General features: G+C 37.8%; 1 protein-coding gene across 2 annotated transcripts; it reads right to left on the bottom strand.

Moving 5' to 3' along the window:
* Nucleotides 1-2,385: 2,385 nt before the first annotated feature.
* On the bottom strand, nt 2,386-16,797 carry tmem87b (transmembrane protein 87B). Of its 2 annotated transcripts, none has more exons than XM_058385963.1 (20): nt 16,537-16,797; nt 13,909-13,969; nt 13,688-13,779; nt 13,375-13,509; nt 12,430-12,483; nt 12,281-12,337; nt 12,086-12,179; nt 11,892-11,953; nt 11,578-11,761; nt 10,331-10,430; nt 10,148-10,241; nt 9,521-9,592; nt 7,203-7,311; nt 6,978-7,036; nt 6,785-6,891; nt 6,197-6,270; nt 6,029-6,099; nt 4,978-5,030; nt 3,813-3,843; nt 2,386-3,710 (listed from the first exon to the last, which is right to left on the bottom strand). In XM_058385963.1, the coding sequence occupies exons 1-20, from the start codon at nt 16,795-16,797 to the stop codon at nt 3,669-3,671; spliced, it is 1,812 nt and encodes a 603-aa protein (XP_058241946.1). In that variant the 3' UTR covers nt 2,386-3,668. The 2 variants fall into 2 exon arrangements, with proteins under 2 accessions (XP_058241946.1, XP_058241947.1); XM_058385964.1 differs by having other exon boundaries at nt 2,387-3,710; nt 6,785-6,888.
* Nucleotides 16,798-17,214: the final 417 nt, after the last annotated feature.

Raw genomic sequence — 17,214 nt, 5'->3', positions numbered from 1 at the left:
AGCAGCCGGAGGAGCGAGACTCGAACCCAGGACGCTGGAGGTGTGAGGTGCTAACCACTAAGCCACCTCATATAGAAATATGTTTAATTCAAATCAGTTTATCTTTATGGTATTTTTACATAGGCTTAAAGCAGCCTTACCAAACATTTAGAACACTTAATCCAATTAATTATTAGTATGGGAGCGGCAGCAAGCCATCACTGAACAAAGGCTATACGTGACTGTGATTACCATCTAGTATTGCCCGACCATTTGGGTGATAACACCTAGAACAATACCTAGGGGAGAACATGCAAGCTCCACCCACACATGGTGGGAATCAAACCCCCAACAATATGGAACAAAAACAATGAAAACATCATTATACACTATAGAGTCTGTAGCATACAGTATAAGGCAAGTAATGCAGAAACATGCTTGAACAGCATGTTCTATTTCACACCTTATCCCTCATTCCTCAGCGTTCCTCAATGACTTCACTCTCTGTACTGTCTGATGACCAAAAGACAAACCCCTACCAAGAGTCCCATACAAAGGCTGTATCAGTTCAGTGGATTCTGATTCTGCCATCAGGCCACTTCAAATCTGTCTAGACTTTAGGGCTTCAAGTTATAGGGTAGAGCCCATTGACAAAGCAGTGATTTTTATTCCATGTACATCTTAGTTCAGAAGTTTCTTTATCTGATTGTTCAGCCTCTTATGGCTCATGTTGTCAGCTACTCCCTGTTCAGGGTTGCCACAGCAGATCATACGATCCAAATATTTTCATTTGGCACAGGTCTTATGCCAGATACCCTTCCTGACACAACCCTCCTATTTTATCCTGGCTTGGGACCAGCACTGAGAGTTTATCCCTTGGTGGATGGGATGGTTCCCTGCCCAGGAATTGAACCTGGGCCATAGCAGTGAGAGAGCTAATTATAAGTAATTGTGATTATAAGTAATTCCCTATCTATAACTGTGATCAAAAAGTGCCATTGTATAACACATTTTGGGAACTGGTTTGTCTGTTTCCAGTCTTTTTCTGTTGTATCCTATCTGCCTCAACATTCAGTGTGTTGTGTATTGTCAGATCATTTCCCACCACAATTACAAAGAGGCGTTACCATAATATTCCTGTTATCTTGAACAGTCTGGCTGTTTCCCTTCTTTGTTTTTTGTACAATTCTGTGTAACCTCTAGAGTGATGTATGAAAATCCCAAGACATCAAAACCACCATATATGCACAGTCACTTAAATCACATTTCATCCCCTTTCTGATATTTCATAAACATTATCTGAAGTCTTTAACCTGTATGTGCACGGTTTTATGCATTGTTTTGCTGCCACATGATTGGCTGATTGGATATCTATGAATGAGCAGTGTACCGATGAAGGCTGGAGGTCGTTAGCAGTTTTTCCACTTTGTTTCCTTCAAACCTTTTAGCACTAGCACTGTTCCCAATTTACTACTACAAACCCAAGATAGCTCTTTAAGCTATAATTAAAGTGTAGTAAGGAATATACTATATTTACTGAATGCATGTGTTAAATGCTTATTAAATTTAGTTTACTTCATTTTTTTTTAAATCTTTCTTTTATCTCAGAGAATTTAAGTGGTCCATTAGGCACCAGCATGGGCTTGATTACTGGGCAGGGAACTAAGTCTCAATTAACTAGATAAAATTTGAGGGTTGCATCTGGTATAAACCTATGACAAAATCAACTATGCGGATCGGATGATACACAGTAAATGGAGCAGCCGAAGACCAACAACAGAAGATGTCTGAATGTTTAAATAATGAATCAAATAAAAGTACTGCCTTAAACAAAAAGGGGCCTTGTTCATGAGTGTGGGTTGAGTTTCATGAGAGACTGACAGATGCATCAGCAGTTATACAGACAGTATACAGGTGTGTCATGGTGAAGATGGAAAGGTGGCGTTATAACTTTACTGGTTAATTTATGTCCAAAAACACCCATGGTCACAAGCTTTGAGTAGTGACAAAGATTGATATATATTCTGGAAATGAGCTACTTTCGCAGGGGTCTGGGCTCAGCCTTAGAATCACTGCTCCTTTACATCAAAATGAGCCAGCTGCTCAGACATCTGCATCCTCTGATGAACAGACCAAGGACTAGATGGACAGCATCTGTTCTGGGTATCCATGTGAAAGATCTGGGCAGCTCTGCGTAGACCGCTGCCCCCCATGACGCAGACCCGGATAAGTGGGAGAAAATGTGATGGATGTATCAAATATTGAAACTACATTGTTTAAAGTAATAAATCGAATACCTATTATTCATAAGAAAAATGTCTTGACTCTTATTGGAATCCTGGTGCAAACTGGCACATTTGCAACAAGTAACTACAAAAAGAAGACCCATAAATAAAGAATCTTTATTTACATTTGAAGCAAACCATCATAAACATGGAAAACATGCATGACCAAAATCGACGCAATGGACAAAATGACAAATCTGAAACGGAAGAATCCAGAGATTCTACAGCAAAATTCCAAGAGAAGATAGAAAATCCTCAAGTAGAAAAAAAAAAGACCAAAATATTGCACAGAATCAGTCTAACCACTGCATTCACATGGCAAAAAAAATAAATAAATAAAAATCACTCCAAATTTAAATGGATGCGTTTTGTCATTGACGAGAACAAGATGAACACACAAGGACGCTACGATAGATTCTAACTGTATGCCTTTAAATCACAACAGTATCCTGTGGATTAATTACTGCATCTCTGCATGGCAAACTGTGCTTTTCTCAGAAATCTCAACATTAAGCAGAAAAAAATAGGGAAAATGTGTGATTCTACCAGACCAATTATTCTCAAATCATCTGTTTATTTGTAGTGTTTTTAAGGCTTAAATAAGAGAAACAGTGAGAAAAAAAACATGAATTAAAAATAATTTTAAAAAAATGCAGAAGGCAAAGGAGGAATATTAACTGCATATTGCTCTTCGATGCGAGATGCACATTTTGCTTCCTGTTAAACGAATCCAGCTCAGTTCAGTAGTCAACATTCAGAAAGGAGTTTATAGCTTAGTGTTTGATTTTACCCATCACCCAACTGTTCAGGACATCTGTATATTTACACATGAAGCAGAAGATTCTGCTTAACACAAATGTATTTTCAGAAGCAGAATGGTTTGACCACCATGAAACATAAATAACAAGAAACAGAATTTCAGATTCATTTTTTTCTCTAATAAAGACTAAATAAACCATCTTTGGTCATTCAATCTCATGTCCTTTTGGGGAAAAAAAAATCCTGAAAAAACACCTTTCGAAACCCAAGCTGGCGCAAAGTAGCAAAAAAACTGAAAAATAGTTTCTGTTTGGATTGATGGGTTGTGTGACATTGTTAAATGGAATGTTTATAAAATGTGTGAATGAGAATTTGTACCTCTTGGGGGAGAAACAAAAATCTGTAATCTTTTACATTAGATATAAAAAGCATGAATACAGACAGGACTGTTGAGGTGAGTCAGGATACTCCTGTGAAGCAGAACTCCTCTTCTCTTCAGACCCATCACTAAACTCTTCACCAGTCTCTGTCTCTTGTCTTGTCTGGTTTAAATCCTACTCTCACTAGTATGGATGTTGTACCGGTAGTGGGAGCACAGCAGCAGCAGCCCCTTTGGTCTCTGAAGGAGGCCATACATTTGTGCTTTCACTGCATTTTTGACATCTCATATTTTGTCGTCATGATTTCCTGCAAAGTGACCCAAAGTGAAAAGCGTGCTTATTTTCCATATTAAAAAAAACATTACAGTATTGAAAGAAATGTTTTGAAAGAAAGCTTGATCTAACAAACCTCATCCGAGTCGAGAAGCACAGGCAGAGCACTGAAATACAAGAAACATTTATAGTTATGTATGTCAGAGGAGCTCAAAGCACATTCTGCCTGTAGGCAAGAATGAAACATGAAAGCTATTTGAACATATGTTTTCAACCAGGAACTTTACACTCAGTCCAGCCTGATACATACACAGATCAGCCATAACATTAAAACTACTGATGGGTGAAGTGTATAATATTTATTTTCTTGAAATAATGGCACCTGCCAAAGGGTGGGATAGATTATACAGCAAGTGAACAGGTAGTAAGCAGTAAAACTGGGCAAACAAAAGGTTTTAGTGTCTTCAAAACAGCATGTCTCGTGTGGTATTGTGATAGGATCTGGGTCATGGTGCCCAAGGCTCACTGATGCATGTTGGGATTGAAGACATCAAGGCCACAGAAGAGCTACTGTAGAACAAACTGCGGAAAAACATGACGTTGGTTATGATAGAAAGGTGTCAGAATACACAGTGCATCGCACCTTGATGCACCTGGGGCTGCAGACCATGCTGTCAACAAAATTTTGTTGCAGACCAAGCAACATCCCTTTATGGCCACAGTATTCCATAATGGTAATGGCCTCAAAATCTGTTAAAGAATGGTTTGAAGAAACCACCACCTCCAAATTCTGCAGATCTCAATCAAGCATCTGTGGGTTATACTGGACAAATAAGTGTGATCAATGGAGGCTTCACCTCACAACGTACAGGACTTAAAGGATCTGATGCTAATGTCTTAATTCCAGATAGCACAGCACACCTTCAGAGGTCTTGTGGAGTCCATGACACGACAGAGCTGTTTTTTTTTGGCACAAGCCAGAGCTATGCACCATCAGGCAGGTGGTTTTTATGTTCTCGCTGATCAGTGTGTAAGCACGAAGAAGTACAATGGATGAAATCCCTATTAGCAATATACTGTTGCGGATATCTAATCTGATGACTGTTTATCTATGCTTCCTCTGCTGTTGACTTTCATCAGAGCCTGAACGCAATACTAAAAAAGTTGCAGATTATACGGTTACTATTTAGCATGGATCATGTATATGATACAGACCAAAACTTTAAGTGGTTTTGTTTGTCCTCCCCCATATATAATGAGTCTGAAAGTAAATAAAGCAATTTCCTTAATAAGACACTTACACGTCTGTTAAAGAGGAAGGAATGTTGTCTTCCACCCACTTCAAGTCTTCATCCTGCGAAAAAAATCATTTCCTACAGTCAGCTTTTGTTTCTGGTTTATTTGCACTTAAAAAGAAATCTGACTTTTAATTGCACTGCATTCAGTCTCATGGAGAAAAAAAAAAAAAAAAAATCAAACTAGGACTCTTTCCCAGAGTCAGAATTATTGGAATCACATCATATAGTATTTGCAGCCTCCCTTTGACTAAAATAGCAGCACTGAGTCTCCTATTATGCTTGAGGAGAATACAGAGCAAGGAATCTGAGACAATTTCTCAGTACACAAGTTGTGCAGATCCACCAGGGCCAGCTTTTATCCTCCTCAATGTTGAGGTCAGCAGATCATTGGTGGTTTATTATGCCTAATATCTTAGCAAAAGTCTCAGGGTCTTGGGAAGAAAACCAACATCACAGGCACAGATTCTTCAGCATTCTTTGATTGGATTCTTTTCTGTATGGACCACAGTTCCACACAAAGTTAGTAGCATCTAACAAACTCCCAACATTTAGTTTCTTGTTAGATGAAAGCAAAAAAAAAACAAAAAAAAAACAACTTTCTTCTGCTCCACCTTTCATGTAACCGACTAGCATGGACCTGGTGTCTACACATCTTCCTCACTGTGCATGGAAAAAAAATACGTGTCCTTTTCCAAGTCAATTTTATTACAGCCCCAGCTATTTAAAATGTCATGATTATTGATATAACAGTGGATATGGGCATTTTCAGGTGTGTGGCTTTAAATATTTTATATAGTTACTAATTTATGTATCTTATTTAATGTGTTTTGCCTAGTCGACCCCATGTTGATGAATTTGGCCTCTGTCACCTCACATTTAAATCCACTGGCTGCCTAAGACTTCCTAAACACTCAGGTGATTTAAAAGTAAAATATGCATATAAAAAAAAATCAGGGGTGTCAATAATTGTGAAATGCAGTTTAATTTTTGGAAAAAAAAACACATTTTATATATATGTATGTATAATTAATTTTTTTTATTGGCTGATACTGACCATATTCGGAGCAAGGGGTTTCATTGTTCCGTTAGTCTCAGTCTTAGCAGCTCTTAGTTTTATGCCGTCAGCTACAAATAAAGCAAGACACTGATGAGTTCATACAGCAGACAAAGTGGACGATTATCTTAATGCTCCTGTACATTTATGAACAGATATATTGCTCACCAATATTTGCAGACACCAAGAACTCTTCAATCTCTTCATCATCTGAATCATCAATTAACGGTGTGAATGCATATCTGTATTGAAGAGGGGGTACATAAAAAAGGAAAGATTTACTTTTAAATGTTTGCTTGCACTGAGAATTATTAAAAGAAGTTGTAAAACGTTCTTTGTATACATTTGTCCAGGCATAAATGATTGATTGAATAGTATAAAGAAAATAATCTATTCAAATTATAAGGAAAATTGGTTTCATTATATTAATCAGACACAATATACAACATCTCTGTATTAATCAGACACAATATACAACATCTCTGTATTAATCAGACACAATATACAACATCTCTGTATTAATCAGACACAATGTACAACATCTCTGTATTAATCAGACACAATGTACAACATCTCTGTATTAATCAGACACAATGTATGACTTCCCTGCCTGAATCAGACACAATGCAATACGTCTTTCCAATACGTCTGTATTAATTAGTCACAATGAACAGCGCTCTGTATTAATCAGACACAATGTACAACGTTTCTGTATTAACAAAGAGACACTGCAATCAATTTGGTGTCAAATCTTGCCTTTGGTTATTTGCAGATGGTCTCCAGAGAAACATGATGACCAGCAGTATTATAGAGAACAGAAACCTCCAGAAGGCATCATCTACCCAGAGCTCCATCCAGTCCTGCTGAGAACATCACCACAGGTAAAACACACCACATATCCCTCTTTTTACAGTGAAAGTAAGACAACTATAGCGCATCAGATACTCACAGCCTGGCAGTCTGCTAATCGGAATTTCTTTGTCGTCCATATCATGAAAATGACAGAGGCTAAAAATAAGGCAAATGTAAATAACGTGTACAATGTGCATTGTGTAATATAAAAGAAACATTCAACAAATCAATGAACACTTTTCTTGTAAACACAAAAACATAAATCACAAAAATCCTAGAAATAGGAATTATATTGCATTTTAATATTTCTTAATTTACTCACCAATTACAGCAAAGATGAGCGTATTGGTGAAGTGTCTGTACAATGACAACTTCACTGGGTTTCTCCTGAGTTTCAGTGTCTTTATGGTTTGTGCAAGACTAACAAATATTTAAGAAGTAGTCAAGGAAATAACATAAGGCAGCATCTGTTATTGCTTTTGAAGAGAACTGTCAAAGAAACTCCAATTAAAAAAATAAGAGCTCTATTAATTATGAAAGAAACAGGATAGTTGATTTACAGCAGACTGAAACTGAACCCCTCTAGCATTCATTCATGTTAGCCATAGTGAAACACACCCATTAAAGACTTATATACACTGAAATAAGCATGCAGAAGTTAAACACGATGACAGAGAAGGCCCTTGTGTATGCACGGGCCAAACTAAAAGGATATCCACCAACAGAGAGAGGAGTCAAGCAGTGCCAGTGGAATGTTGGCCAGCAAGGCTAGGTCAGAATCTTTAGCCTGAGAAAGATAGAGAATGAAAGGGGGAAAGATGTAGAGGAAAAACAAGACAGACAGATAGAATGAGAAAATTCAGGACAGGGGAAGCCAAACCAGTCTGACCAGATAGATAATCACTCACTGTGACAACACACTCACATCAAATGGTGTAACATTATATTTTTAGTCAATTTTACATGAAAACCATCAGATCCTTATCAAGCAATTTTAAGCAAGTATAATTCATGACGTTGTTATAATTCATGACATGTCCTATGGAGACATAGTGCAGGATATACTAAGAGACGGCTGTGCTATTTATTCTTGAAGGGAATCAATACATTTATAAAGGGAATTGAACTAAATGACCAAATGTTTGTGGACACCTGACCATCACACCCTCTACTATTCTGGGAAGGCTTTCCACTAGATGTTAGAGAGTGGCTGTGGGGATTTGTGCTTGTTCAGCTACAAGAGCATTAGTGAGATCAGGCACTGATGTCCGAGGTGCAGTCAGTGTTCCAGTTCATCCCAAAGATGTTCAGTGGGTTTGAGATTAGGGCTCTGTGCAGGACAATCGGGTTCTTCCACTTCAACCTTGCCAACACTCTTCACAGAGCTCGGTGTGTGGGAATTGTTATGCTGGAACGGGGTTTAAGTCTCTTAGTTCCAGTGTTGGGAATTTGCAATGCTACAGCATACAAAGACATTCCATAAAGTTATGTTGTTCCAACTTAAGTGTTTGTCAACTATTTGAGGAATGCCCATGTATGGGTGTGATGGTCAGGCATCCACAAACATTTAGGCAAATGGTGCATTTGCTAAAAATGAAAAAAGCTTTATTTTAAAAAGTGTTATTTAAATATTCTCTAGTTTTTCTTGTGAGATCAACTAAATCAGAATAGTGTAGCTTGAGCTACATTGCTCAATAAGTGACATTCATCGGGTGCATCTCAAACAGCTCCTTTTGACCCCTAAGTCATAAATTAGTACATCATGAACATGTGCAGAGTTCAGGCACTCTGACTCACTACACATCGCAACACTGATGATTCGATTCCCAGCAACATTTTACTTCTTTACTTTACATCACCATTTACCTCTCAATCACTGTAAAAACTTAAACATAAAATATTATAATTTTATGTCATCTAAATTCATTACTCAAGCTGGATCTCAGGCTAGCTCATGGATTCTTTAAATCATTAAACAGTTAAAAGATGTGAGCCCCAAAAAGTCTATATATATATAAAACATCATAAAATAAAGTTAAAAATCACTAGCATGAGTAATCGTTTGAGAGCTACAAGGATAACAGGTAAAAGTTAATTTGTAGATGATGTTGGATGAAGTAGATAAAGAGTTTGTAGATTAATTGTTTTTTGAGATTAAAGGCTTCAGAAAATATGACTTCATTTTCACTTTAAAGTGAATTGGATTTTAGAAGTGAATTGTGGGATTATTATTATCATCATTTTTTTAAAACATTTTTTTCCCCAAAGATTTTGCAATTGAGAGAGAAGCAATTGAACTAGGGAGCTGATTAAGATGCACCCATGTACAGGCTACAAGGCTGTAAATAAACATCTTTATTTTGTGAATTAATGTGAGGTCTTGAAGCCTCACTGTAGCTTGTGTAGGTCTGGTTCCTTTGATTACTGATATAGACACAAGTATTACATTTACACAGTTCGGTTCTATCCTGTTATGGTTATAAAAGTTTGGGAACCTCTACTTTGCCCGACTCTACTGAAACATTTAGCTTTAACATTTAAACGTATTATTAGTTAAAGGTGAAATTGTTCCAACCCTAATAGTTTGCAGAGCATTTCCAGGTTAACATGACTGGAAGAGCAAAACCTTTGGAAGGATATGAACCAAATGATGCAGGAGTCAAACACAGTCAGTACAATGGCAGTGAGCAGAGATGGCACACTGTCCCAGCCCTTTCAGATCAACACACATAACACACTTACATGTTGCAAGAGAAATCACCTCCTTTTACCTTAGACTTTATAGAAGAGGCCATTACGTTAAATAAAAGGAAAAATCCACCCTGAATGACATTAAAAATGTGCACGCAAGACTTTTCTTTTTTTTATTGTAACGAAATTCTGGGTTTGAAATTCTTTAAACAATGCTATTTGACTACCTGCCAATATGTGAATCAGTAACGAATTAGCTCTCATTAAACCTGTGTAAAGGTGCTTTGATCTGTTAAGGCGTGGTCACACTACACTTTTCGTTCGCATGCGAATGATGGAGACTGGTAGCACAAGAAAATTTCCATTTTGCTCATAATTACATAATAAATATTTCATTAAAAACTTATGTAATGCGTTTCAGGGTGGAGCTTTCCTTCATCTAAGGACATGAAAATGCAAATATAGACCAAATCATTTCCTAAATGTCCAATTAGATCATATAAATGTCCCATTAATATTCATAAGAAAGACTTATATGTATACAAACAAAAAGAATTAGTAGTAAAGCTTATTTACCCCAGTAATCCTCAAAATGCCCTCAATGGCAGCAAAGGCAAAGTAGAGGACCCCCAGACCCACGACTCTGTGCATAACCGTCCCCAAGCGAGGCCTGGACAAAACATACCATCACAAAACATTTAATAGCCAACACCAGCCCTGATAATTAATAATATATAGCAGATTTTACTCTCTACTCACTTGACTATACCATAACCCAAACTGACAATGATGACCAAGAGTCGTGCTAGTGTTCTCTTCAGAGCGGACACGAGTTCAGCGAAAATCAGCAAGCCTTGAGCTGTAGAAAGAAAGAAGAGAGAACTGACACTCTAAATGGGCAAACAAAATTCAAAGCTTTTCAATGTCTTGTTTTTAAGTACACTATATGGCCAAAAGTTTTGGGACACCCCTCAAATCATTGAATTCAGGTGTTGTTTTTCAGGGGTTGGGCCAGTGAAAGGAACTCTTAATGCTTCAGCAAACAAAGACATTTTGGACAATTTCATGCTCCCAGCTTTGTGGGAACAGTTTGGAGATGGCCCCTTCCTGTTCCAACATGACTGCACACCAGTGCACAAAGCAAGGTCCATAAAGACATAGATGAGCGAGTTTGGTGTGGAGGAACTTGACTGGCTTGACAGTCCTGACCTCAACCTGATAGAACACCTTTGGAATGAATTCGACTGGGAGACTGGGAGCTAGGCCTTCTTGTCCAATATCAGTGCCTGACCAGTGCTTCTAGAGGAATGGTCAAAAATTCCCATAAACACACTGCTGAACCTTGTGGAAAGCCTTCCCAGAAGAGGAGGGCCAACTCCATATTAAATTCCTGTACTTGTAAAGGTCCCAAAACCAAGCAAATGTTTTTTAGACAAGATAAGCATTTCTTGCTATGGTTTCAATTACTTGCACTGCAGAGAGAGTTTGCCCTCTGATCTTGACAGGTGTCATATTTAACCTCACCCTGCCCCAGAAGAATAATTCCATCATGGATCTCCTTATATAATGTACACACTTTTTCTTGTTTACAATGCACACATACATGTTTTCTTTTTTTCCTCTCCCTCCTTCATGCACCATATTTAATTTATGCTTTGCGTGTCTTCCATATATCCTGTTTAAATTATGTCAGAGGTTACAGAAGGAGTGGCCGAGCAAGAATTTTTACTGCATTGTGTAACTTTCTTGTACATATGACAAACTCTTGAACCTTGAATATTGACCTTGAATCTCAAAAAAAAGAAAAAGAAAAAGCAAAGTGGAAATTACCCAAACATACTTTTTGTAGATATGCAAGTTAGCATGTCTGCATAGCCGTGACTCCCTCATCATCATTTAACAGAAAGCACACAAACTCCATCAGTGGTAAAATTCCCACTACTACAATTCCATGAAATCTTTTCAAAACTATATTTTTGCTTGAAGGTTTTGTTTTTGTCACTTACTTGCTGAGCCAACAGCATTAGCATTCTCATACTCGGCACAGAAAACTGCCATTTCTATCATGCCCAAGAAGATCACACCAGCTATCCAGAACTGGATACGCAGCAGGTCTTTCCAGTAGCAAGAAGCCCAGATGAACCAGAGCAGAGCATACAGGATGTAGACAATGCACATCACCATGTAGAACTAAGGAGGTGGAAAATAACATGTAAAAAGTGTTATTGATCATTTATATAAGCATTAACCTATGTAAAATGGTTCAAAAACTCATCACTGATTTAAAGGTAACATATATAATAAACTATAAAACACTCACGATCATAAGAGGCCATTCTGTGACCGAGATGTAACCATGATCTCCTTTCATGATCACAGTGACTATAACAAAGGAAAAGATGTTACACTTGTAATTAGTAGTTAACGTTCCAATATTTGTGTTTGTAGGAAACCTAAAGTCCTAAAGGAATACTAAATAAGACTTAAGATAAGATAATAAGATGTGAGACTTACAGGTTAAATTCCAGTTGCCGTCCTTTTTCTCAGTCTCGATCAATACCACAAGCAGATATGGTCCATCTCTCCATGTTGTAGCAATGACATGATCCTTTCGAGAGAAGGATGCATAGTTGATAAAATTGCTTTACACCCTCCTTTTTTTGCAGACATACTTTTTTTTTGACAGACAGAAAGAAACATGAACTTTACCTTTTTACCTGGTTTAACTTCAGCTTCTGCTGTAAGCCACCTGGTGTAATTGGCATCCTGACAAGATGAAGACAAAACGTTATGGATATAAGCACACTTTGTGAGTATCAGTTAGTCATACTCCTTGATACAGGCTTCTACAGTCTTACATTAAATAAATCCATTCGCTGTGGTTCCACTGTCCTGGGCTCTGCTTGGGATTTCTGCAAATAATATAAAAGCACATTCAGAGAACAGGGAAGATGTTCTGTTTGCTGAAATTAAAGGAAATAGTATTAGTACAGATAGTGCTACTGAGCAAACATCATGAGCTCTGAACAGTATGTAGTAATGTGTGTAATACCATGTGTAACATTTTCTGTGTCGGAACAACCTAAAGCAGTACGGCAATGTAGTAGCAGCTCTGTTGTTAATTGTCAGTGTTCATAAAACAGTAGGTGAGAAATACCCAGATGTACTGCTGCTTTTACAGAACTAGTGAATACTGCGCTAAACTGGAACAGGACTTGCATGTAAGTGCTGCCAGAACCAAGAAATGGCATGAGGCAGCGTCGGCTCTTTCATGTGTATGCAAAATTGTTTCTTGTAGTTAAACCACACCTGAGAAAAACATGTTGAAGGTTTAAAGAAGAAATTTAAGCAGTTATTAGGACATTGTAAGTCACATGACAATGCCAACATGGCAGACGTAGTATGTCTGGATTGCATTCATACTACACAAATATACTGATCTGTATGTGCTGTAGCAACAACCAAGCAGTATATAATCAAATGCACTAGGCACTGAACTGAACACAGCAGATACTGAATCAAATGCAGCAGGACCCGTCACAGTACACAAACTGGAAGCACAGATTCTCTTCCTGCCTCAGTCTACACTCTCTGGCATACATCAGCCGGGGTTTCAAAGAACACTACCATGCTACTTCTCTGCCAAATAAAAATGTAATTTCATTTGACATTTTCAATTGACAGAATACACATCTACTCAGTGTCCTAAGAAAAAAAGTGGTGCCTGATTAAGATATTACAAATTGGTTGCTGAGGCCATGTTTTAGTCGTTATGAAACAAAAGGATAGCAGTTTTTACGTACATTTAACATGGGGAAAAACTGGATGCCGTTGTTGCAGGTTAACATTCTGTACTTGTGTTCGATGTACTCTCCTGCTGCAAGAGGATTGGGGTCTAGTCCATTTCCTCTGCTTAGTGGTGTCCTGTCATACATTTCCTGCTCAGAAAAACACAATGGAAACATGAAATTTCAGATTCTTACATACACAGCTTAATACTATTACATACTATACTAATAATTAACAGTAATACACTTTTGTTCGCCACTCTGGATGAGAGCGTCTGCCAGAAATGTAAATGTAAAGGTAAATGCCCTATGTACAAACACCACTCACCTCTATGTTACTGAATTCATTGTGACAAGGGTAGAACTTTAAATACCACCTAATAACGAACGAGACCTCTGCGGGACAGTTGAAGGAAGAGACTGCAAAGGAGAAAACATTATATTAGTTACCTCCTGTTGTGTGACAGTGTACAGTTTTCAACAAACAGTCAGCAGTTAATATGCAACATGTACATCATATTATTTGTACTAAATTTAATTTCTTCCTACCTTTTAACTGGATGTCAGTGTCTTTGTACATGGACTTTTTTAATAACAATGGCCTTGATGTCTGTTTAAAAAAAAAAAAAAACCCCACAAAGATCAACAATCACAGTTATAATACCATGGACATTGTGTTACAGTACAAATACAAAAATTTACAGCCTTTAGTCATTTTGTGAGGTACTGCATTAACATTTATCAGGTACTTACAGTCTCACACATGTTTACACCATACACTAAGGGGGCTTTCACACTGGCAGTTTAATCTGAATCTGAGCACGATTTTCAAGAACTGGTAATGTGAAAGCTGTCATGTGGGCCGGGAACCGTAGGATATGGCCTTTGTTCTGGAACTATGCGGCGATTCCCATAAATGTGAACGCACCTCGTACTCGGGTCCACATTTGTTCAGGAAGTAAAGTAATCTATGTGGATGTTCAAGCCAATGATGATGTGGATATTAGTTTTTCCACAAACCATGTGTACCATGAGTGGAAGGAGAATGTTGTGGCAGACAGAAGAGGTTAAGTCGTATAGTCAGAAATGGGGTGAAGAAAACACACAGGAGCAGTTCTTAAGCACGCAGATGGATAATAGCATCAAAATAATGATATATACATATACATGTGTGTGTGTGTAATATACACTACCAGTCAAAAGTTTGGACACACCTTTTAATTCAATGTTTTTTGTTTAGGGATTTATTTTCTACATTCTAGAACAATACTGAGAGATAGAGATTTCAAAACTATGAAATAACACACATGGACATAAGTAATCCATATGTAATGACAGCAAAAAACAGTCAGTTGTCATTTTAAGACACGAAGGTCAGGTGTTCTGGAATAGTTCTTGCAAGAACAGTATTGTCAAGTGCATTTACAAAACCCATCAAGCACCATGATGAAACTGGCTCACATGAAGACCCTCCCAGGAAAGCAAGACCAAAACTTACCTCTGCTGCAGAGGAGAAGTTCATTTAGAGTTACCAGCCTCAGAAATTACCAATTAACAGCACCTCAGATTAGAGCCGTTATGAAGGCTTTACAGAGCATCAGTAGCAGACATATCTCAATATCAACTGTTCAAACGAGATTATTGTGTATTTCGGCCGCCTCCAGCATTGTTTTACAATGTAGAAAGAAATAAACATCAGGAAAGACCATGGAATTAGAAGATTTGTCCAAACTTTTGACTGGTAGTATACATATGTCTACAGTGTCTAGTGACGGGAGATAGAAAAAATGTAACTAATAAATAATTGACTGGCCAAATTCAATGGTCAGAATTGTGCGGTCTGTACACGTGCTTTACTAACAGTCCTCTGGCTCATTTCCCTAAGATTACAATATTGGCTTTGTTTGTAGCGTCTCATGCTCAATAGCGCCCCCTGTGAGAGAGATACGCAAGTGCACCAAGCGCTTCAAAGTAAAATGAGCGATGCCTGTTTTTCATTTAATTCTCAAAAACAAATATAAATCGTGAGTAGCATTTTACTACTTGAGGCAATCACTAGCTAACATCTCAGATCCTTCCAAATGTCTTATTCACGAATAGCGTTATTAGATGGAAAAGACTCTGATCAGATCTGCGTATAGACATGTCACCATACCCAGAGGAAACCCATGTAGGACACATCAGCTCCTTTTTTCATGCCCTATGTGTTAATCAGCAGTGCTCAGTTTTCTGCAGCGCTTCATTTGTGCATGAAAAGTGTTTAAAACACACTGCTGTGTCTGATACACTCGTATTGTGGATGGGAATTGTTCAATAATATTGATTGACTACAGACTACAGCTGTTGTGACTGAAGCGCACCTTTATTGTAGAATTAAAAATGACAACATGGATAATTAATGGCAATAGGTGTTAAAAAGGAAAAAGGCAAGGGATTGTATGACAGCACTTCACTATTGTCCAGCATTAATGTTCTGCTGCTTGCTGTAGTTTCCAGACACGTTACTGAGACGCAGCATCACCTTTCAAACAGCCAGCTAGAGCTATCAGCTGTCTAGGACTGCCTTTAAATATTTAATCACAAACAAACAAGCAAGCGTAAACAAATCAAGAAATAAAAGTAAGCCCGAATAATGAAAATGAATCTCAAGTAAAACACGTTTTTTTCAAGATCTTTTATATACTTGTCAGGTAGAGGTTAATTCCTGAGTGTTTAGTCGGACTGCTATCTAGCTAACTAAACTAGCTAGCTACATTAGCTAGAGCCCAGCTGACAGGTTAGCTAGCCTACCAGTATGTTCAGACACTGGGGTTGTGTGTTTAGTGATGGTTTTATGTTCTGGCTGTTTATGAGTGGCACAGCAGCTGTCTTTTACTTCACCTAACTACAGCTTGGGACATCCTGTTAGCCGTGCCTTACTGCCACATCAGCTTGCTAGTTAGCTGACCAGCTAATAGGCTAAGCATATGTAAAGCTAGTTTGGGCTCGGGGAATAAATCATACACGCTCCTGTAATGCGAAAATACTGCATAAGTCACGTCGGATTTCATCTAAATAAAAAAAGAAAGACAGAAAGCTTATGAAAACTGACTGTTTGGTTAGTTAGACAGTCCTGTTCACCGGCCTGGCTACTCGACTCATAACCACACACTGCACTCACTCCGTGTGTCTACTTACGTTGACAACTGTAATAGTCCAAAGTCCCCTCTCTGGAGCGGTAAAAACGCCATTAATGACTGACATGAATAAAATGCAGAACTGGAGAAAGGACCACAGCATCTTGTCCAGAGCAGTGGAGCTCATCGTCCACCAAAAAACAGTCCCGGCCACAGCTGAGTGGCTGCTTGGACATGCAGTGTAGTGTATTGCAGTCAGTGAGACTGCGCCCACAGTGGCCAGTAGCGGCGTCCTGCTTTCACACACGATTAGTAATGTCATCTACCGATTCAGCGTCGATTGAATGTTTATTGCATTACTGGATACTTTATGTAGGTCAGTTGTGTAGGGGTCAGGGAATAAACTGTGATTAGTTCGTTTTTTTTTTTGTCCTACTAAGTGACAGCTCCTATGGAATCCCACAAATAACAAGAAATCATCAGTATCCTAATGATGAGCTCAAATGATACAGATCTAATGGAAATACAAAAATGACAAATACTCAAAACAGTCCAAATATATATATATATATATATATATATATATATATATATATATATATATATATATATATATATATATATATAATATTAGATTTAATCCTATTACATTTTCTAGTTTATCATTGAATTCAGCACATTCAGTCATTTATCTATTTATCTAAATGTATGCAGACACCTGAAAAAAAGAGGGATAATA

The sequence above is a fragment of the Hemibagrus wyckioides genome, linkage group LG03 (genome assembly GCF_019097595.1).
Source record: "Hemibagrus wyckioides isolate EC202008001 linkage group LG03, SWU_Hwy_1.0, whole genome shotgun sequence".
Classification (NCBI taxonomy): domain Eukaryota; kingdom Metazoa; phylum Chordata; class Actinopteri; order Siluriformes; family Bagridae; genus Hemibagrus; species Hemibagrus wyckioides.
This window is presented reverse-complemented; position numbering and strand designations above follow the sequence as displayed.

Coding starts and splice junctions, on each gene's coding strand:
- tmem87b (XM_058385963.1), bottom strand. CDS start 16,797: ATGACATTACTAATCGTGTGTGAAAGCAGGACGCCGCTACTGGCCACT. Junction 12,484..13,374: donor AGTTTTTCCCCATGTTAAAT/GTACGTAAAAAC, acceptor TATTATTTGCAG/AAATCCCAAGCAGAGCCCAG. Junction 3,711..3,812: donor TGCTTCTCGACTCGGATGAG/GTTTGTTAGATC, acceptor GTCACTTTGCAG/GAAATCATGACGACAAAATA.